This window comes from Schistocerca americana, chromosome 4, assembly GCF_021461395.2.
Source record: "Schistocerca americana isolate TAMUIC-IGC-003095 chromosome 4, iqSchAmer2.1, whole genome shotgun sequence".
Taxonomy (NCBI): Eukaryota; Metazoa; Arthropoda; class Insecta; order Orthoptera; family Acrididae; genus Schistocerca; species Schistocerca americana.
In genome coordinates, this window is record NC_060122.1 from 466,206,381 (window position 1) to 466,230,607 (window position 24,227).

Genomic DNA, 24,227 nt, shown 5'->3' on the forward strand with positions numbered 1-24,227 from the left:
AGAAAAAAGGCTTCAAAAAACATTTAGTGAACATTCCTGATGGTGTCTTATACTGTATAAAAGCTGTTATTAATCAGTTAATTATGCGCTCGCACATACAAAACAACAACACTTCGCCAGGCAGTTATGGTGTCATAATTTTGGAGACGGTATGGCAGAGATCTGAAACAGAGAACAGTCGACAGGAAGTGTTCCGAATAGTGACTACTTTTAACGATCAGCACTTTGAGGCCGGCGGCCATGTTATCTCGCCCTTAATATAGCTAGTCTTTTTCACCGCTCATAACATGCTAATTTATGTAGGTTACTAATTAGTCATAAGATTGGCACATAGTACCACCCCACTATGAGGTCTTATTGGTTCCTGAGCAAAAAAGTTTGATGACCACCGGTCGTACGGAAGTGAAACGAGGACAATAAACATAAAAGAAGAGAAAAATTTGGAAATTTGTGGTACATTCTTATGGGACCAAACTGCCAAGGTCATCGGTCCCTAAGCTTACGCACTACTTAATCTAAGTTAGACTAACTTACGCTAAGGACAACACGCACACTCATGTCCGAGGGAGGACTCGAACCTCCTACGGGGGGAGCCACCCGGACCGTGACAAGACGCCCTAGACCGCGCGGCTACCCCGCGCAGCAGAAAAGAAGAGAACAGAGGTTTTTGAAATGTGGTGCTGGAGAAAAATACTGAAAATTAGATGGATACATGATATAACAAAGGATAGAGGTGCTAAACTGAATTGGGGTAAAAAGAAATTTGTGTCACAAAGAGATTAAGAGAAGGGATCGATTGAGAGGGATCAAAAATCATAGAGGGAGATCAAGGTTTGTCTGCATTAAGCAGACTCAAATGGATGTAAGTTGTAGTAGCTACACAGAGATGAAGAGGCCTGTACAGAATGCACTAGCGTTGAGAGGTGCGTCAAACCAATGTTTTTTCCTTCCATAATTTTATTTGACACTTTCACGTGACCATATTCCATAAAGAGGATAACAGAAAAAAACTCATTTTATAAATAGTTATATGTTCTACAACACATTCATATTTCAATCTTCAACACGGAAATCTGTAAGAGAATGTCCATCGAGCAATTTCTGAGGTGATACTTTAGTAGATTTCACATTACAGCTTTTTGAATAAGAATGCAGATTTCTCATAATAAATGTTAATTTGTTGTAGTTTGTGCCTGATGCTGAGTCACTTACAACCAGAAACATTCTTCACTCCTGATCCTTTTTGAGAAATTGCATAATTTCGTATGTACCTCTAACCAAATGACGGTATTGTTTTCATTTTCGTGTAAGATTCTTCATCTGGATGAAGAAGGCTCACCGGTGTTGTCGTGTTGGGTGATATCCTTTGGATACTTGCAAATCTTTTCTTATGGGAAAACATTCGTTATTTGTAGACCACAAACAAATTGATTACAATGAGAATCCAGGTGTCAGGAGTGGATCATCTGCCAGATGAATGGAGTGCAGTCTTGAATTTGTTGGGATTTTCCTGTTGACAACGTAATATCACTTTGCCTTCACGTTAGTGGATAACAACAGTCCTAGATATTTTCCAGGTTTTGTACCAGTTAAAGCGTACATACTTATGTTCTGTGACAGTGGTGGTGGTGGTGGTTAGTGTTTAACGTCCCGTCGACAACGAGGTCATTAGAGACGGAGCGCAAGCTCGGGTTAGGGAAGGATTGGGAAGGAAATCGGCCGTGCCCTTTCAAAGGAACCATCCCGGCATTTGCCTGAAACGATTTAGGGAAATCACGGAAAACCTAAATCAGGATGGCTGGAAACGGGATTGAACCGTCGTCCTCCCGAATGCGAGTCCAGTGTGCTAACCACTGCGCCACCTCGCTCGGTTTCTGTGACAGTCCTACTTTTACATTGTATCAAGTTGTCGTACAGATTTTTTAACTTTCGTCATATGTTTTTCAGGAGTTCTCACTTTAATATAACTATATTTCATAAGGAAATGTTTCAGATGTGTAATTCATTCTGGATTCGGGATTTGGTGGACGTCTACAAGGGGGGGGGGGGGGGGGCTCCAGATTGGCTGATGCTGTGTCATTTAATAGAGATGCAACCATGTTTTTAGGTGACTACTTCCACTGTTCGTACGTGTTACAGATGTACAGCGCTGGCACTTTACTGCACACATCTGTGAGGTTTAAACCACCATTATCTGCTGCTAGCGTCAGCGTCTCGTATGGACTGAAGACCACAACGATAACAACAACATAGCCATTTTCTGGAAAAGTGTTCACAATCGCAGTGCTAAATGAGGTACCTGTGATGCTGAATGCGAACTTCGATTTTATGTCATGTAAATATGGCGTCATCTGTACGGTCTTAATTCAATTGAGCGACGTGTGTATTCTCACATTTTCGGACAAGTGTTTTTGGAATAACGCATTTCTGTGAAAAGAAATTTCTTGGAAGTTATGCTAAAGCGTCGTATGAATACGGCTGAGCAGCACCAATAGATCCTCCAAACCGTTGAGTGTAGAGAGCCCTGACGTGCAAGGCGGCTTGAGAACTGTTAACTTCTTACTGGGGGACGCGATAAACTGGTTAAGACAATATCCCCAAGTACGGTTGGGAAAAAAGAAGACAGAAGGATGATAAGGGTTTAATATCTCGCCGTTGACGGAGTAACTACAGACGACCCTCAGGCAGAAGCCTGACAACGAAGGGGACGGAGACTAGCAGCGTGCTTTTCAGAGGAGCTCTCGTCGCATTCGCCTCCAGTGATTTAGAAAATTCGCTGTAAACCTAAAACAGGATAGCTGGACGGAAATTTGAACCGTGTTCCTCCGTACTGCGAGTGCAATGTGCGCCACTTCGCTCCGTAACTCGTGGTCTGGAGGAGTGAGATTCAAACTTCCATTCGGGAATCTGTTTAAGTTTTCATGATTTTTCTTAAACCACTTGTGATAAAAATACGATCGTCCCTCCTCGCATTGCTCGCCCAGCTGATTAGTGTTTCGTTACTAATCAGTCGAGTGGTGACGAGTCGCTCATGTTTAATTTGCTACTTTTAATATACTTTTTTACTGGAATACTCTCTTTCAAATTCTGAAGGTGGCAGGGGTAAAATACAGGGAGCGAAAGGCTATTTACAATTTGTACAGAAACCAGATGGCAGTTATAAGAGTCGAGAGGCATGAAAGGGAAATGGCTCTAAGCACTATGGGACTTTACATCTGAGGGCATCAGTCCCCTAGAACTTAGAACTACTTAAACCTTACTAACCTAAGGACATCACACAGGCTACGGTCGCAGGTTCGAATCCTGCCTCGGGCATGGATGTGTGTGATGTCCGTAGGTTAGTTAGGTTTAAGTAGTTCTAAGTTCTAGGGGACTGATGACCTCAGAAGTTAAGTCACATAGTGCTCAGAACCATTTGAACCATTTAACATCACACACATTCACGCCCGAGGCAGGATTCGAACCTGCGACCGTAGCAGTCGCGCGGTTCCGGACTGAAGCGCCTAGAACCGCTCGGCCTCAGCGGCCAGCGACAGTATACAGCAGCACAGCTCACTTAGTGGTGATTAATGTTTTAGATAGGAAGCGTACCGTTGTCACAGCTCCACTGAACGTGATTCAAGCCTTAGTATTTTTTAATGTCGTATCCGATCGACCACTGCAGTTTCTAACTTAATCGTTGGGTTGTAGTGGAATAATGATTTAATGTGCAGCTACGATATGGTAGCCGTCCCTCCATTTGCCTCTCTTGTTAGTTGTCATCAGCAATTAACTTTGCTTTTCATAGAACGTTGATGCAAATACTTTGTAAACTGTTAATATAATAAATAATAGGTTTATGTTCCATTTGCATTTTTATTGGAAGGGGCACATGGTTCTCTTCAGTTCACTGATGTATTCTACTGATTGAATCGATAGTTATGTAGCATGATTATTGCAATTTCCCATTTTATGAGTCTATGTTAGGGCATTTCAAGATAAAGATTCCGTTGCGTAGTTTACAGTTAACTTGGCGTCTTAAAGGGCGTGTGACAGAAATTGGGTAGGTCCATTATTCTGATAGGTTTCATAGTCTCACACACGCGGGATATTGCAACATAACTTTCAGGAAATTACAAATCAGAGAAATACATTATCATCAGAAAAGTACTACTACAAAAATTTGAGAAATACTTGTATCACGCAATCATTTAAGACCCGCATTAGCAACAGACTTTCATAACTTCTACTTCATAATTTATCCGGAATAAAATCGAAGTGGCTGCTTACCATTATGAGTATGTCAAATTCAAAATGGCTCTGAGCACTATGGGACTTAACATCTATGGTCATCAGTCCCCTAGAACTTAGAACTACTTAAACCTAACTAACCTAAGGACATCACACAACACCCAGACATCACGAGGCAGAGAAAATCCCTGACCCCGCCGGGAATCGAATCCGGGAACCCGGGCGCGGGAAGCGAGAACGCTACCGCACGACCACGAGCTACGGACTATGAGTACGTCACACAGCACTACACCTGTAAATGCAGGTCTGCAGCCAATGGACATGTGAGAGTGTAAATGGTGGACATGCTATTTCCTTCAGTCAATTTCGGTCAAGTCCGTGTTTCTGTTATTTATTTCCCCTCAGCCTTCCTTACTCGCCTTCCTGTGGTTTGCCCGTTTCACCTGTGGACCCACGAAGTGTGACAAGAGTTGTTAGCAATATGCAGAGCAGCTTGGTAATATTTTTTATACACAACTGCCTTGTGCGACATTTCGCGGGCGCGATGAAAGTCTCGCGTCAAGTAAACACACCTTGAGAAGACAACCGGCGAGGTGACTAATGGGAGTAGCTGCGTCAGCTGAAATCGAGTGCGGTAAGATATTGACTCATTTCAGTTCGTACCAACTTAAGACTGAGTTCAGTGGGTCTAAAATGTTAATAAATAAAAAGTTTGAAAAATTTGTTATATGTTTTGAGAAATGATTTGTCTAAAAGTAAAAAATAAAATAGTTTAGAGAAACACTTGATGCACCTCATTTGCTGTTCATGATTTTGAGCATCATTTTCGTTTTGTATGCATTATAAGTTTAAAAAACTTCAACACAGTCGTTTTCGTTCAAGAAATTATGCAAGTGCCTTATTTGTGGCAAGCGTCTCAATTGGTTAATCCAACTGCAACACACACGTTTGTAACTTTAGTCACACCACTAATTTTGTATTGTTTATCAATTTGGAAGGAAACTGTCAGTCCAAGTTGTTCAGATCCACCAATATAAAAGGACATTAGCTCGATAACTTGGCAGCAGTGTAAAATGCGAATTATAGGAAGCATAAACGAATTCACTTACCGTGCCTGCTGTTCAGCAAAACTGGGATGCAGTGTGGGAGGAAATAAGTCAAACCTTGGCACCATGAATCTTGGAATCTTGCTAGATAGTGGAATTCCAGCGCTGACTGATGTCCTTCAGATAGCTAAGTAACATTTCTTCATGACATTTTCATTTTCCTTCTGGACAAAAATTTACTTGGGATGAACAAGATAAATGGGACATACTGTGTATGGAAACTCTTATTAATTAACCTCATCTTTCGTTTATTCACACTTTAAAAAAAAGTCTAGTGCATGATGGGCACCTCGGAGCAATGCAGTCCTCAGAGGTAGCCATTAATTCTCTGGAATATAGTACATTCTCTGCATCTCATATAAAATTTAGTTCTTGCAGCATGACAGCCATCCAAATTTACCAACTCATTTTTAGATTGAAAAAACAGGACAAGTGCAAATAGAACTCGGTTTCTGAGGATTCTGTAAAAACTTAATTATGCGTATGCATTGTGCAGTCCTAAAGCAACGACTGCACACCAACCAGCACAGCCCCACGAAACGGTATCAAGAAGGCGCTGACCCACGCGCCAATGGAAAGAGCAGCAGCGCCACACCTCCAGGAAGACAGAGTTTCGTGTCCCCTGTCAACACTGACAAACAGACGCCCATCGCTGGTCGGCCCCAGTTCGGTCACAGACTTCGTGAGCATCAGTACTAAGCAATAGGAACGTTATTTAGCCTGCGTTCTGCGAGTAATACTAGAAAGTAAAGTACTTGTATGTAGGAGGCACAGGAAGCACAGGAATCAACATAATTTTTTTATTTATTTTTTATTTTTTTTTTTAAATAAAGTTGTCTGTTAATTAGAAAGTGTTTTGTACAGATGATTTTGGATTCCTGCCACTGGCCATCGCAACTTCTCTCCTTTCTTGCTTGTGTCGGTGCTTACTCCCATAGTAGCTGACGCAGCATAGATAATAGCAATAATTTCACGTGGCACAATGGTCTCGTGCAACTCTTTCTACTGGACGCCAATTCGGAGATCTGTGCATCCGTGACCTGCACCAGTTATCCAACTGGGGAATAGAGACCTCCAGTTTAATTCGAAATCCGAACCATGTGTTGTTTCTGACGACTCATCACATCGCTGAAAGGGGAAGGCTAGGCTGAGAAATCAGTGGTCCGATCCCGCGGCCTCTCGGTTTCTAGGCGCGCACTTTACCTCTCTTATCCGCCACAGAGGGAAAAAAAAAATCTGTTCTAGTTGTGGCCTGCAACAATTTTGTGTATTTTTTCTATCAATTAAACAAAAAAAAAACAAGATAAACAGGGCTACAAAAACGAAATATACTGTCTAACAATACACCTGAAAAGGGACCGTGACGAAAATACCAAGAGGGCTGTATAATTCAACACTTTCTTCCTGTGGTTGTTTTTTGTCTAGTTTATCAAAACCATGGAAACAGAAATGAAACATTCGAACAGAAAAGGGATTTTACACATCATCCAACTCCTTGACGATTAAATACCAGATATTCGCAGAAGCTCACGGTATTGTGGCATCCTTTGTCATGTCCAATGACCACGTACTGGTAACAGAGACAAGGGTCCGGGTCATAGCCGATCCCCACCACTTAATGAACATAATGCCTGACAAGTCACATAAATGTATTGTTCTTCGTTCTGGGAAAGCAGGTTGAATCAAGATGCAGGAAAACCTCGCTGGAGGATGCCGTTTCCGTCGTCCTGGCAAGAAGACCAACTGTCGGCGGACCCAACTTGAACGCCTGTGTCCGTAGATGACCAACCGATGATATAATGTATCTGTTACCTGCAACGATTGCTTCGGTCCGTCTCACAAAGGCCAATGCGAAAAAGTCGAACGTTGATGGGGAGATCATTATGAACGACTTGCTACCATGAGGACCCCACTTCGATAGGAAAAATAGGTAGGCTGACAAACAACCTTCCAATCTGTTTCTGAGCATAAGGACTCCACAGAGGAAGCATGATTTGGAAACGTCCAGCGACGTAAGAGGGATGCGACTGGGAAAGCATATCAACTCCCAAATAACTGGCATGAATAAAAAATTCCCAAATATGCTTTAATTTATTATTTATCTTTCCAACATCTACTGGAAGGGTTAAGCTCGCAGATCGGAGACACGCAAGAAGCCGAGCTGTAAAAGATCGGGGGACGCCATACACGTCAAAACAGTGCTGCGCAGAAGTAAAGCAGAAGCCTTCATCTATAGGTTTCGATTAATGAATTTGCACCGAGCGAGGCGGCGCAATGGTTAACACACTGGACTCGCATTCGGGAGGACGACGGTTCAAACCCGCGTCCGGTCACCCTGATTTATGTTTTCTGTGATTTCCCTAAATCATTTCAGCCAAATGCCGCGATGGTTCCTTTGCAACGGCACGGCCGAGTTCCTTCCCCGTCCTTCCCTAATCCGATGGGACTGATGACCTTGATGTTTGGTCCGCTCCCACAAATCAACCAACCAATTAATTTGCGAGTATCAAAATATATGATATAAATGTCTATATTTTTTGATTGCACATACTTAGAAGCTTAACTTTTTTACACGGCTAGGGTCCGCAGACTTTGGTATTTGACTTAGACTTCAGCGTGTCTCCCTGTTTCTGAGAAAGAGCGTCTTAAAAGACGGACTGACGGGCAGACAGACAGGCAAGAAACAAAAATAAAATGTGATATAATTACAAATTACCAATTTTCAGTTGTTTTCCGTTGCTTGTACTGCGAAACACTGCCTCTTGTCAAATTTCATGAGTCCAGGTCAACGGGAAGTAAGCTGCATGTTCAGATGAGTGAGTTTGCTAGCACCGAAATATGCGACATAAATGGCCGTACCTTTTGATTTCGTTGACTTACAGGTTTAAATTTTCCACAACGGGGAAGGACTACAGACCTTAGTACGTGACATAAATTTCAAATTGATACCACCCCGCCAGGGAGGCAGGCAGACAACGATGAGATCCTTTAAGGGTTCTGTTTTTACCAGCTGAGGTACCGAACCATAAAAATGGCATTTTTATAGTCTTTAACCCTTTGGAAAAATTTCTGCGGACGCACAAGAATCTGTCATAACGGGAACATGCCAGCTATTCAAACTCAGGGAACTGGTGGAGCTGACATTTCCTTTGTTACACACAGTATTTCGACCACTAACTTAGATGTGTGCTCGTTGCCTGAATTCCAGGCTTTTCCTCATCTTTCACTCCACACCCAAGTGAGCAGTGGAGCTGGTTGTAGAGTACTTGGTTCTTTCTGCCAAAATCCCAGCGAGCTGGGATTGGGACACAGCGACTCCCGGTTGGAAATATCTGGCAGGGTGTTACCATTTCCTACATTTTTGTTTAGTTATTTATGTATTCATTTCACCTAGCAAAATCATTCCCATTGCGATACTCTGAAATACATATCTCATCGTTTTGCTGGTTTAGAGCCTAGCAATCTGATTAAAACCTCAAATGGAGCTTCCCACGGTTGTAAATACTTTACTTGACAGTTATGATGAGAATTCTGGAGATGGTATCCTTGCAGAAATTACGCGTCTAAGAAGATTGATATAGGGTATCAAAGTTCCAAAAGAATATTCTCTTGATTGGACAAGTTTAAGATTATTATAGTTTGTGGTTGAATCTGAATTTTCTGAATCTGTTCCCAGCCTCCTTTTGACTTTAAGATTTTCTTAACTTTTTATGTTTCGGTAGCGTTATGTGAGAGGAGCTTTCCAAAACTCCTACTAATGAAGAATTTTCTTAGGCCCACTATGAGTCAAGCCCGACTCTCTAGATTGGCAGTTTCGTTGACTAGAAAAAGTGTAGTTAAATGTATCGACTTTGATGACGTGATTTGCCGGCCGAAGTGGCCGTGCGGTTAAAGGCGCTGCAGTCTGGAACCGCAAGACCGCTACAGTCGCAGGTTCGAATCCTGCCTCGGGCATGGATGTTTGTGATGTCCTTAGGTTAGTTCGGTTTAACTAGTTCTAAGTTCTAGGGGACTAATGACCTCAGCAGTTGAGTCCCATAGTGCTCAGAACCATTTGAACCATTTTTTGATGACGTGATTTCAAAATTTGCGGCAGAAAAATGTGAGAAGCTACGCATTAAAGGTACTAATCACTGAGAAGATCTTTTTTTATTTGAAGAGCTTGTTTCGATAGTGGTACAAGTCCATTTTTCTTCATTCTGAGATACAGAGTCCTAATGTTAAATGAGCGCTGAAAAATCTGCAGTTGAGATAACAGAAATATTCGAGTATATATACTTGAACATTTACCTCAACTGCAGATTTTTCAGCCCTTCATTTGTACTGCTTAATTAATATTCAATTGATCTTATTATTTATAAAAATGCGTTTTACGTTTTATTTCCATTCATAAGAATTGTTTACAAAATAGTCAACTTTTCTTACTTAACCAATTGTATGAAAAAATTGCATCATCAAAAACCTGTTTGATGTTATTATGAGGTCAGTGGCAAGTTAAAACTCCGCACCGGATGTCAAAATATCTATTTACAGGGATTGCCCAAAAATACGGAAACACCGCGATAGAATGCATCCATGAACATAAACGCAAATCCTAGCCAAGCCTGCAAGTTCCGCTGTTGTATTTAGCAACGAGCAGCACCTACGCTATGTCCTCAATAAGTTGCAAGTGTCAGTCAAGGTCAGAGCAGTGTTCTATGTATTGGGAGCGAATTACGCTGGAGCTAAGTGAATTCGAACGCGGGCAAATTGCTGGTGCTCGTATGGTGGGCGCTCCAGTCATCAAGGGAGACGAAGTGTTTGGTGTTTCAAGAGGCACCATATCGAAGATTTAGATCGCATACAGGGACATAGGAAAAACCTCATCTGCGAAGTAATTGTTCAAATGGCTCTGAGCACTATGGGACTTAACATCTGAGGTAATCAGTCTTCTAGAACTTAGAACTACTTAAACCTAACTCACCTAAGGACATCACACACATCCATGCCCGAAGTAGGTTTCGAACCTGCGTCCGTAGCGGTCGCGCGGTTCCAGACTCAAGCGCCTAGAACCGCTCGACCACAACACCGGCGAAGTAATTGTTGAATGATCGTGATAGACAGTTATTGAACAGGATTTTGACGGAAAATAAGGACTGCTGAAAAAATCACTGCGGAACTGTACGACCCACTCGCGGATTCTGTCAGTACCAAAACAACACGAAGGGAAAAGCTGGTAACTGCAGAGCGAGCTGTGATTCCAAAATCACCTATCAGTGTCGCAAAACAGGAAGACCTGGTGCCGAAGACAGAAAACCTGGACTACACACCAAACGAAGAAATTCATTTGGTCGGATGAGTCTTGTTTCACATTTGTTCCGACTTCTGGCAGATTTCATGTCCCGAGAGCTGGGGCTTGATGAAGGTTTGGGCTGCCACATCGTGGTATTCTATGGCTCCCGTGGTTACTCTGCAAGGTGCCATTAATGCCGAGGACTAATTTTGGGTGATCCTGTCCGTCCCAGGGTACAATGTTTGTTCCCCAACGGCGAAGCTGTGTTTGCAGACGATAGGGCCTCTGTTTACACAGAACCCATCATCAATTGTAGCATCCCCCTGGCCACCACGATCACGAGATCTCAATATTATTGAGCCTTTGTGGTGTACTTTGGAGAGATGGGTGCGTGTTCTCTATCCTCCTCGAACATCGTTACCCAAACATGCGACTATTTTGCAGGAAGAATGGTATGAGATTCGGTTCGAAACCGCACAGGACCTGCATTCTACATCTACATCTACATCATTACTCTGCAATTCACATTTAAGTGCTTGGCAGACGGTTCATCGAACCACAATCATATTATCTCTCTACCATTCCATTCCCGAACAGCGCGCGGGAAAAACGAACACCTAAACCTTTCTGTTCGAGCTTTGATTTCTCTTATTTTATTTTGATGATCATTCGTACCTATGTAGGTTGGGCCCAACAAGATATTTTCGCATTCGGAAGAGAAAGTTGGTGACTGAAATTTCGTAAATAGATCTCACCGCGACGAAAAAAGTCTTTGCTTTAATGACTTCCATCCCAACTCGCGTATCATATCTGCCACTCTCTCTCTCCTATTACGTGATAATACAAAACGAGCTGCCCTTTTTTGCACCCTTTCGATGTCCTCCGTCAATCCCACCTGGTAAGGATCCCACACCGCGCAGCAATATTCTAACAGAGGACGAACGAGTGTAGTGTAAGCTGTCTCTTTAGTGGACTTGTTGCATCTTCTAAGTGTCCTGCCAATGAAACGCAACCTTTGGCTCGCCTTCCCCACAATATTATCTACGTGGTCTTTCCAACTGGAGTTGTTCGTAATTTTTACACCCAGGTACTTGGTTGAATTGACAGCCTTGAGAATTGTACTATTTATCGAGTAATCGAATTCCAACGGATTTCTTTTGGAACTCGTGTGGATCACCTCACACTTTTCGTTATTTAGCGTCAACTGCCACCTGCCACACCATACAGCAATCTTTTCTAAATCGCTTTGCAACTGATACTGGTCTTCGGATGACCTTACTAGACGGTTAATTACAGCATCATCTGCGAACAACCTAAGAGAACTGCTCAGATTGTCACCCAGGTCATTTATATAGATCAGGAACAGCAGAGGTCCCAGGACGCTTCCCTGGGAAACACCTGATATCACTTCAGTTTTACTCGATGATTTTCCGTCTATTACTACGAACTGCGACCTTCCTGACAGGAAATCACGAATCCAGTCGCACAACTCAGACGATACCCCGTAGGCCCGCAGCTTGATTAGAAGTCGCTTGTGAGGAACGGTGTCAAAAGCTTTCCGGAAATCTAGAAATGTGTGAGATGAGTGAAAGCTGTTTTTAATGCGAACTGGTTTCCTATACCTTAACAGGCATGGTAATGTGTTGTATTTTTAGTGTTTCCATATTTTTGTCCCATACCTGTAACTACGCCACTGCTGATAGGGAAGCACCGCCAATGACAACAGATGAAGTTTTAATCTCCTCTTCGATGCAGAGTGATTCCGAATAAGGAAGGGAAACCTGCCGAAAACCTTGGTCGGAGCCATGAAACTAGAGCCATTTTTAATTTGTTTACGTGACAACATTATGCCGTATGACCAAGGTGACTTCGCGGTGGCATTTGCGTATAAAATTTTTTCAGTGTCAAAGTCGCATCCTGTGTGATCTAAAACTCGATCTTTCAAAGATATTTCTCCTTTTCCAACGAGTAAACTTTATATCATATTATCCCAGATGAAAATCAAGATCTAAAATGTGTGTATGCGTGTGTGTGTGTGTGTGTGTGTGAATAACTGTGGTGGGATCCGAGTTCGCTACGTCCTTTGACGCACATTTATTTTCTGCACACATGCCGTCATTCTGTGAACTGCAGACGCTTCCTCGATATTTTCCGACTCTGAGGCATGAGGTAGACACGCATCTCATCACCCACCTCAGCTGTCACAACCTTAAAATAACATGCAAGTGTGCTCTCTGATTGGCTGTTCTTCGGAACTGAAACGTGTCTATTGACGGCGGCTTCGTCCGCTAGCACCAGAAGTTGATCTATTCTAGTCGCGTTCATTCATTTTATAGCAGCAGATTTCGTGCTTTTATATGTTCTTAACTTTTATTTTATTGCTTGTTATGTGTTCTTATAAAATTGCGAAAGTTCTACACGGACTTGATTTTTTTCTGCGAGACTTCTTCCACAAGAGACCCTATATCTAAACACGAAAAAATTATTTGTTTTACAATATCTGTACAAAAAGAACAACATAAAAACAATCATACAGTTTTCAAACTGAAAATTGCTTCAACAATGAGTGGTACTTAAAAGAAAAACGAGAACCGCGGGATGAATCAAATAAAATACATGTATGGCGTTTCAAATATGTTTTGTTGCGTTTGTATGTACTTATTTCCTCAAGCAAGTAAGTGTTATATTTTGGTATGTTTGTGCAAGAACCCGGTATTGTGTAGAACTGACCATTCCCCCTATGTAGGAACAACCCTTATAAATTTTACTGTTATAATTAATAAACCCTACTATCGTTGCTGGTTCCTTACTGGTGGAACAATATTCCGATCTTTTGTAAGAACAACAATTTTATCATTCTTCAGTACTAGACTCTCAGCGATGCATTGTTAACGTTGACGTACTACATGTCTCCAGGAACAATAGCCAATCACAGAACACAGTAGTCCTGATTCATGCAGATGAAGTAAACATTTGCTCATCAATGCTCGTAGAGGATACCGGGAGTCGAACTCTGGTATATGCAACACAATTTTTTCTGAAAGCAAGTTGGTTTTATTCAGGATTACACTACACCATATTATTCCTCACTCTTATCGCTACAAAACCCATTTTTGAACACAATCTCCCTTCAACACGATGGCCTTACGCCACTTGACTGGGAGGGCCTGCGTGGCCCCATTGTACCACTCTACCGGTCGGCGACGGAACCAACGTCTTGCTGCATCAGTAATCTCGCCCTCATCCGCGTACTGCTTCCCACGAAGTTCATCTTTCATTGGGCCAACAGATGGAATTCGGAAGGTGCGAGATCCGGGCTGTTGGGTGGATGACAAAGAACAGTCCAAACAAGTTTGCTGAGCTCCTCTCAGGTGCGCCGACTCGAGGAGGCCTTGCGTTGTCATGGAGAAGTAGACGTTCCTTTGCATTTTTGTGACATCGAACACGGTGAAGTCGTTTCTTCAGTTTCACAGCTGTGTGCTGCCGACCGGCAGGTTTGCGCGACCTTGTTGATGATGACAGACGCCTAGACCAGCCACTCACCGGGCTTTTGTTCACTGCCAGGTCTCCGTAAACATTCTGCAAGCGCCTATAAATATCTGCACTGCTCTGGTTTTTCGCCAAAATAACCTCAACGACAGCTCTCTACTTGGAACGCAACTCCATTATAGACGCCATTTTGAATGCTACGTATAGCGCTGCCACCTGTCGGAAGTTCATGAAATAATAGGGACTGAAGCGGTTTATATCCCTCGATGTCGCACAACAAATTCTCGATTTTCTAAACCAAAAATGGCCGAGAAAAATAATGTGTTGCATTACTTATTGAACATCCCTCGTAAATAGCGGTGCGACAACGATACGTTATGGTCTAAAATAATTCCAATCCCTCGGTTCCGACTAAAGTTTTCCGGGACATTGTCCTTGTTTGTAAAGAACAGGGTGACAATTGTTGAACTGTATGAAAAATTACGGCTTGCACACACTTTAGTGAACATGTAAACGTCACTACAGATACACGGATTTAGGTTACGACGTGTTCGATATGCCTGCCACCGTCGGCGATGATGTGGTGCAGGCGAATAGCGAAATTCTGCATGACCCGCTAAAGTGTCGGAATATCGATGTTATCGATGATCTCCTGAATGGCTAGTTTCGGCTCAGCGACGATTTTGAGGATATTGCTGTACACTTTGTCTTTAATATAGCCCCGCAAAAAGGAGTCGCAAGTTTTCTGATCCGAAGAGGCCGGCCGTTGTGACCGAGAGGCTCTACGCGCTAAGGTCTGGAACCGTGCGACTGCTGCGGTCGCAGTTTATAATCCTGCCTCGGGCATGGATGTGCGTGATGTCCTTAGGTTAGTTAGGTTTAAATAGTTCTAAGTTCTAGGGGACTGATGACCTAAGATGTTAAGTCCCATAGTGCTCAGAGCCATTTGATCCATTTGAACATCCGAAGGATATGGCGGCCAAACGAAGCACGTGCCAATGGTGGCCTCTGGGTATCCCAGAATCAAAATGCGGTCCCCAACGTGTTCCTCCAGGACATTAAACACTCCTGCTTCGATGGGTCGACCTCCGTCTTGTGTGAACTATTGTCGAAATCATGGTCACTTTGGATAATGCGGATGAAATCATCTTCCAAAACTTTCACGTACCGTTCGGTAGTCATGGTGCCTTCAAGGAATATTGCACCGATTATTCCGTGACTCGACACAGCACACCACACAGTCACCTGTTGCAGGTAAAAAGACTTCTCGATCGCCAAATGCGGATTCTCAGTTCCCCAAATGCACCAATTCTGCTTACTGACGAACCCATTCAAATGAAAGTGGGCTTCGTCCCTAAACCAAACCATACTGTGCATACTGATTCCCACCATGCCCCGAGGCCAAATGTGCAGTTTGAACATCCAGACGCCAACCATTCAGAAGTAATGATGATTTTAGTTCCTATAGTTCAATAATTGTCAACCTGTATTTGTAAAATCCACTCAAAAATATTCCAAACTGAGACTCCCTACTGTCTCATTGTCAACTCGGTCGGATTTAATTGAAAAGACCCTGCAATGATTCGATATGTAAAACAGCTCACATTGCCCGCTAGACAAAGAACTAAAATATAAAGAACCAGTGGAGAAATCCTCCTGTCGGAGCACAGGAAAGGTTAATATGTTAGTCTTTAAAAGACTCTGGCAGAAAAGTGGGGAACCAAAAATTTTGGCAGGAAATATTTCGCACTCTTTTAACAAAGACCATTCTAAACCGTTTTATCCAGTCTCTCTTTGTAGCTAAGTCTTCTTACTCAGCATTTACCTCTCCCTGCCACTGAATACATGTCTCTCTCCCACTGTCTCCTTTTTCTTCCACTGCCACTGTCTTCTCTCGGACACTGTTTCTTTTTGTCCACTACCATTGTCTCCGCTATATCTCGGCGGCTCACATATATTCCCGAATTTAAAATTTCAGCGCCAAATGCGCCCTCCTCGCGTTAAAGTTCGCAGATCTGGGAGAAGGGTCCTACATCCCCCCCTCACACCAAGCCTATATATAGTCTCCAATCATCTGCATTTTCCATTTGTACTGTCTTCTCTCCCTTTTGTTCTCACTGCTGTTATTTCTAGCCTTCTATCTTTCCTTTTCACTGCCATGCCTCTCACTGACCATCAAAATCTCCTCTCTCTGTGGCTCCCACTGCTATTTCCACATGCATCTCTCTTTCTCTTTCTGTGCCACTTACCCTCCCACTGACACTGTCCCCTCTCTATTTCAAAGTCTCTCTGCTACAATCTTTCAGCACAGAAAATCCTGAAATTGTTCGCTTGCCAAAATTTTTGATGAGAAAGATGGATTGAGGATTCAGGTACCTAGTTTCCCACTTTTCTGTCAGAGTCGTTTAAATAGAAACATATTCGCCCTTTTTGTGCACCGACAGGAGCATTTTTCCGCTGGTATCCCCTCTTTGCTGATTGTAGAGACGAATTCTATAGGTCAGTAGGGTTTTGACAGTTTTTTATATACTTCTACTCATTTATGTACTTTGATACATTTAAACAACAAATAAGTACGCATAACATAAGTTTATCACAAAATCATTTGCTCAGCTTCTTTTCTGGAATGATTAAAATTCATCGAAAATGCCCGACTTGTGATTTGTATCTTGAAAGAGTTAAAATGTTATTAGAAATATTTTACTGAATCTGCAGTCTTTCCCATTTCACATATTTTTTGAAAGTCATGTTAATATTTTTCCAGGCACATTAGGACACATTTTAGCCCACTTTTGTCACCATAGTAGCGCTTTGGGCTTATTTGTATAGGAGTGAAGTGCTCTTTATACAGAAAAGTGAGTCAATACATAATTTTATTGGAGAAGAAAATGCTGAATAGTTTGGTAACCTCAGAGCTCTTATGAAGACCCTAGAACCCTTGCCATGTGTGCTATACGTCAGTTAAAACTACATTTATGGCTCCGACCCGATATTACGAGGGTTCAATGAAACGTAATGCCTCCACCTTCGTTAATTTGGTATGGATGGGAATAATTTAATAAATGAAACGCAGAAATAATCCTTAGAATGTGATCTTTAAGTACCAATATTCATTTTTCCACAATTTGATACATTTCTGCCAGCTGTCACAATTGAATGAATAAAGGCGTCACCTTCGTTCTCGTAACGCGAGAGGAGTTCCTGGCAAATTTCAAGTCTGTGCACTTTCTTTTTTGCAGTCAGTATCGAGGGTACCCATCGTGCACAGATCTTCCGACAGCCAAGAAAAGCAATAATGTGACCCACACGTTCTTGTGAAATGCCAATTGTGCTTGCAGTTTCTCTCTGAGTGATACGACGGTCGTCCTGAATCAATCTGTCAGCATGCCACTGGACGTCCAACTCTTTGTTTGTCATACAGGTAGATGTTCCCGCCTCAACATATTGAAACTTACTCGCCCAACGACACACAGTACTTACATCAACACAATCATCATAAAAAGCTTTCATTCTCTGATGAATCTCCTTTGGGGTGACAGCTTCTGCTGTCAAGAATTAAATGACTGCACGTTGCTTAAATCGCATTGACCGACCGTCTGCGCAGGGTTCCATACTTTACACTGTAACAACACAACCTTTCAATACTAAGGCTTCCCACCAACTGGAGCTGTAGAGAAGAAGCTACAGAACAAGCCAGTACCTCCCGCATACCAATGCTGCCAACTGTCAACCCTCGTATTTTACGTGCGCAAATACGGTAACCTCTGAATCTCGCTAATGGATAATGACATCGAAAAAAAGTTCCGAAGTTCCGTAAGAATATCATCTTAAGAATATAAGGTAAAAATCTCGAAGATTTTCCATGAACAGAAACCATGAAGTGAACATCCCGACAATGGGTACTTCTCGTAACCGAAAATCATGGTTTTCCAGGGATTTCTCAGGAACCGCCCATGAACGAATGGTACTTTTGTAAGCCGTCTAAGGTTCACCCCAGACCACACCTAATGCAAAAGAACCAACCGATTTGTTCAATTTGCCTGGGCTGGAGGAAGTGTATAATGTTTGAATTTTGTTCCTCACTCTAGGGTAGCTAGAGTACGTCAATTCTTCCGATAGGTATACAAAGGGTCGCTAGTTCAAGGGCTGTCCAAAAAGGTTGACCCCATTATCGCTGTGGTCAAGTGATCAATAGACCCCGAGTTATGATCCATCTGAAAACCGTTTTTTCGAACATGGCTTTTTGCGACATCCTGGTACCGTGCAGCGTACACTGCCGTACACGGACTGCCAAGATGAAACCCAAACGGGGAGCACATAGAAGACCACCACTAACAGATGGCCACGGGATTAGTCATCTAAATATTGTGCGCAAAAGTGACATCGTTAACTGGGATGAAAACTCGAAAATGTGCAGCCAATCATCTGCATATAAGAATATTCCATAACATTGTTTGGAAGTACGTCCCTAGCTATTTTCAGTGCAGCAAGACGAAAAACACATTATGTATTTTAATACAGCCAATACATGGAGCGGATAAGGTAGCGCTAGAAGAAACAGAACTGAAAATGCTGTGTTTCTCTTAATTTTTTTTATTTTACATCTGAGAGCCGAACAGGTCGAGGAAGTCTTAAAGCAAAAATTCCATCCTATGGTCGTTGGGTGCGAAAAAAATTTTAGAATGCGTTGGTTCTAAGAACAAATGAAATTTTTTATACATATTTGGCAGCTATTTTCTAACTATTTGCTATTTGATTGCCCTGTAGCTTACTCGATTTGCCCTAACCGTTTTTTAATTATTTTAATTTAAAGATTTTGTATTCACTGAAACATGAATTTGACTAGAGAACATTTCTGGGCTACGTCTTTTTTAATTTCTATTTTTTAAGAGTTTAAATCGCCATTAAAACCTAAAGAATGTGAAAACAGGTTTAGAAACGCATTTGGTGAAGAAGCCCTATGTAAGACAAAAATTAAATCCAAAACATTTTACATCTACAGTTAGACAAGAGAAAACTTTGTTGTCGATGGACTCCACATAAACTGACAACCGATCAAAAACAACAACGCACCGACTACAGCAGAAAAATTCTGGAAAAATTTCACGGCGGCACTTCAAATTTGGTTTGGGTTATCGTTACTAGTGCTAAATGTTGGATTTTTTGTTGTGATCCTGATAAGAAAAGTCAGTCGGCTCAGTGGGTCTCTCGTTCAGAGCCTAAGCCTACAAAAGTCCGATGAATCCGCAGAGCTAGTAAGAAGATGGCTACTATTTTTTTTCTGAAATGGATCATATTGCTGCTGTAGCATTTGCATTTAGAAGTATAGTTGTTGCTGATTGGTACACAAACGTTAGTTTACCGTAAATTTTCGAAAAAGTTCGTGAAAAAGGCCCAAAAGGAAAAATAGTTTTACGTCACTACAGCACACTGTAGCATACAGCAAAACCAACAACTGAGTATCTGAGTACACAAAGGTGAGTAACAGGAACCTACCATCATACTGCCCTGACCTGGCACCTTGTGAATTCTTTTTGTTTCCAAAAATTAAACATAAAATGCGTGGAATCACTTTTTCGCCATTACAAGAAGCAGTGGAACATTATAAAAACCTGGTTTCTGAAGTTCCGCGGGAAGAGTCACATCATTGCCATGGTTTACGAAATGCAAAACTGTAACGAAGTTATAGGGGAATATTTTAAAAAGCGATAAGATCGCTTAAAGTTTTAAAAACTAATCTTTGTTTGATTTTCTAAAAATTTTCAGTGTTGCTCTCGTATCTGTTATTGATTGTTATGTCTGCCAAGCACACGGGGTCATTCGCCCCAAAACTGCGTTCGGCCTTGAAATGAAACAGAAAGCCACAAACTTCTTGGTATAATTTCATCCTGTAAACAACCTCATTTCGTCAGCGAAAAAAGGTCCTCTGCTAGCATTATATTATGTTCATATGAACAATGTATTAGCACGTATAAAACAATGGGAAACATAACTAGAGCATCAGAAATAGTAAGTAACATGCTAACAACGCAATATGATAGTGATTTTCGCCTGAATTAATGAAAAATCGATTAATAGAAAGGTTCTGTTGTTTGCATACGAGAAACTATATAACGTATGATACATATAAAATTAGCAGCACAAAATAACTGATAGCATTATGTAAGGTATGTGAGCAAGTGTATAACTATCTTATTTTCTAAATTAGTATTCTAAGCCTAATTTTCAACACAGCATTAACGAACAACATTTCATGGCTCAGATACGTCGTGTATATTTAGTTATATATTTAACTAACGTAAAGTTTACTGTAAATTTCCGCAAAAGTTCTTTAAAGCGCCGCAAAAAAATACGTCACGGCAGTGCATCGTCGCACACAGCAAAACTGAGTATCTGAGTGCCCTATGGGTGAGTAATGGATCCTCCACCATACAGCTACGAAACAACATAAGGGAGCGAAATGCATCTCACGGAAACATTCGTGTACACATTAACAAATGATCGGCTCATATCTGCTTTCCACACATCTAGCGAACGCAATCTACGTGGCTGTAGATAATTGTGTATGACTACCTCGCTAGAGATTTTTAAGCGACATTTACGCTTGGTCCTTGATTATGTTTCTGTACCTCTTTAGCAGTTATAAATCTTATCTCATAATTGCTATTTGATCAAAGTCTAACTTAGCTTAACGATATACTGTCAAAGAGTTTAGGTTGTCTCATTACTAGGTCTACCTGGACTTCCAACTGACGCTGCGTCTCGTATACGCAAAAGTTGTTCAAAATGTTCAGCAGCGAACCAATAAATGTCTCTGGGTTGTTTACGGAGAACTTCTTTCGCCAAGCCTTCCAGCACCGCAGCAAGACCAACTGGAACTCCCACAGTCAGCATGTTTTCTCTTGTTCGACAAAGCTTGATGCTTCCTGCTCATGAGAATGAAAAGAGACTACAGTGCGGTGTGCGATGAAGGAAAACACGAAAAGTGAAAACAAGGTCAACGCCTACAAAAAAAATTAATAGCAGAATGTAATTGGCGTCATGCGTAGGTATTTGTATGTGAAGTATTTTGTTATGTTTCTAAATCACCAAAAAGAAGAAGGAAAGTGAAAGTTTCGGCTGCATTAAATCATTAGTTTAAAGCGTGTATTTATGTGAACTCTAGGAAAACCGATAGGTTCTACGTGCGGAACTTAACGTATAGCATTCATTTCCCGTTTGTAGCGTACCTTCGTAACAAATTTACGTGATTCGAAACAACGCAAATTTGTCCTTTGACGCTCTCTTCGTTTTCGAAGATGATGTTAGTTCTTTATCAATATGCCTGGAATAACGTGATTTACAGCGTGATATTGCTGTCTGGTCAAAACACTGTACTCGTTTAACTGTTTAAGTATGCGACGATGAATACCAGGCAACGCTGCTATTGATCAAACACGAAACTAGAGATCACCGCCAAAACGATGTATGTAAATGACCATTTCATTGAAAAAAAGGCGCACGCGTTTCACAAAACGTTCTTAAATATTCTTCTGTCGTTGAATATTGTTTCAGAATACATGCATTGATTTTTTAAAATTACGTGAACAAGCAATACGAAGCGCTGTCACAGTGCGATAACGATTTCGTAAAAGTATCGATACGCCTTCTCAGTCCGCAACCAGAATATCTCTGACACAGCTGTTATAGACATGTGTTTCACCGGCGAGCGATGTGGAGCTATTAAAACAGCAGAAATGATGAACTGAAAAAAATAAATAGTTGATTGTTACGTAGAAACGTTGTAGTACTTCTTTTTGAACTACATAACTCAGTTTGTAACTACTCGTTAGATTTGGTGCTTGCAATGGTAGCTGAACCGGAAGTTTCGGTAAATAACGTAGCAAGCAACACTTCAGATTTTTTACGAACATGATTAATTTTAAATATTATGCATGCGTATATGCTTTGCAAAAAAATAAAGTATTCCCGAAGTATTGTACTTTATATTTAATGTCATCTGTCTTGTGGCTGCATGTAAAAATGAGAAAAGTAGAAACTTAAGTTTATGTTCGTATTATATTCAGTTCAAGAAAGTAATTTACGGTGGTTCATAAATTCTTGCTTAATTCCAGCTGCCTTTCGGGCCACCTCCGGTGCTTCCAGATGTCACCAAGCAGCTGCAGGAGTATCTGTTGTGCCCTGACAGATTACCCATACATGACTACCGCAATGCTCAAGATTTTTGGCCAAGAGTTTCGAATCCACGTTCGTTGTACCATTACGACTTGTCCCCCATCGGTACCACTCTCAAGGTACTAATTATATTCTTCCAGCAGTTTTGTAAGTTTCTTTACCCAGAGTGTGCAGCAGCATCCGTCACTCCCACCCCCAAATGTTGGTTTTGGTGACAGATTGATCTGTAGTGCAGCCCGAGGTCTAGCTTTGACCTAAAGGTGACTGCTTGATTGTGAGTTGGCGAAGCCAACGAATGTGAAAGCCACATAAAGATTGCGGTAATAAATTGACCGGCAGGGTGCCTAATTTTAATTTAGTTTAGTTCATTATTATCCCTTGCATCACTTACATGATACAGAAATTTTCGTAATACTGTAAAGCATGTACACAGCCCACGTGTACAAATTAACATTTTACAATGTATAAAAAAAATTGATCAATGTACTAATTCACTGGTCTTATTTATGGTCTCTGAACAAATAAATAATGATCTGACATATGTGCAGAACACTTTGAAAAACAAATTTATCACATCATTTAGAGTGAAAGGAGACTACAAACAACATATAAAATTTGCAGTGAGAACAGCGTGATTCAAATGAAGTGAAGGAAATACAAGTATTAGTTAGTGATTTAGTTATTCAAGATATTTCTCTCTGTTATAAAAACAAGTATTTTTATAAATTCTAACTTAATTTTTCCCTCATATTCCATTCCTCGAAGCAAATTAGCAGAGCATTATCCAACTTTAGTCCATAACGACTCCACACTGTACTGGAAAATGGAAGGGGGGAGGGGGTCCAATCATGACTTTTACCCTTGCTATTACAAACATACCAGAGTACCTCATAAGTACAAAAAAATTGAAATACTCCCTGTTATAAAAGACAATTCCCATATTGTGTAGATCAGATAAGCTGATGTTGGGGAGAGGAGTCAGCCACAGAAGTATAGCACATTGTACTCAGTAGTGTGTTCTGCTAGTAGGCAGTTAACTTTACTGTGTACCTCAGTTTGACAGTGGCTGTTCTTTCAGGTGTACAGTTGTTTGCTGTTCATGTCCATATACAAGAGGCAGTGCAGGAAGGGGCTCTTTCACAGTTGGTTGAAAGTGGTTGTTGAGACTTTAAGGGACATTTGTGGATGTTAGTTGGAGGGTAGTGCCTCCCTGTGAAGGCCTTAATAAGATCTCCATCAAGGGATTGATCCATAGGCAACTAGACAATATTGGAGCCATTTTTTAGTGTGGGCGAAGGTACTGTTTATGATTGATGGGCTTTCTAAGAGAAAACTGAATTTTGCACACATAAAAAGTCTATTTAAGTACACTCTTACATAGTACACACTACAGCTGCCACCCATTCCATACCAGAAGTCCAGCCACCCATGGGTGTCACATCTGTAGTGATGAACTGTCCGTCTTCAAATATACCAAGGGTCTCACTGAGGCCTTCACAGTCCAAAATTACCCACCCAACATTGTACTGAAACAGATCTTCCATTCCTTATCCCTCCAGTCATCTACCACCACCTACATACTCACCATCCAGCCACAGAGGAGCACTCTGCTCATGACTCAGTACAACCCAGGACTGGAGCAACTGAATTGCATTCTCCTCCAGGCTTTCACCTACCTCTCATTATGCCCTGAAATGAGGAATATTCTACCCATTATCCTTTAGCCCCACCCACTGTGGTATTCTGCCACAAACCAAACTTATGTAATACCTTCGTCCAGCTCTACTCCTACCCTACTCCCAACCCCATGCCTCATGACTCATATTCCTGCAATAGACCTAGATGTGAGACCTGTCTCATATGTCCTCCCACTGCTATCTGCTTCAGTCCAGTTACAAGCCTCTCTTATCTGACTAGAGGCAGGGCCACCTGTGAAATCAGACATGTGATCTAAA

The 24,227-nt window shown here is 41.6% G+C and overlaps 1 protein-coding gene across 1 annotated transcript in view; it reads left to right on the forward strand.

Moving 5' to 3' along the window:
- Positions 1-21,766: 21,766 nt before the first annotated feature.
- The window catches only part of LOC124612794 (helicase SKI2W), a 155,663-nt gene continuing 153,202 nt past the window's right edge, over positions 21,767-24,227 (forward strand). The window contains exons 1-2 of the mRNA XM_047141196.1: positions 21,767-21,967; positions 22,212-22,391. Coding sequence (XP_046997152.1) covers positions 21,944-21,967; positions 22,212-22,391 — 204 coding nt within the window. The 5' untranslated portion in view covers positions 21,767-21,943. The remainder of the gene's footprint in view (positions 21,968-22,211; positions 22,392-24,227) is intronic.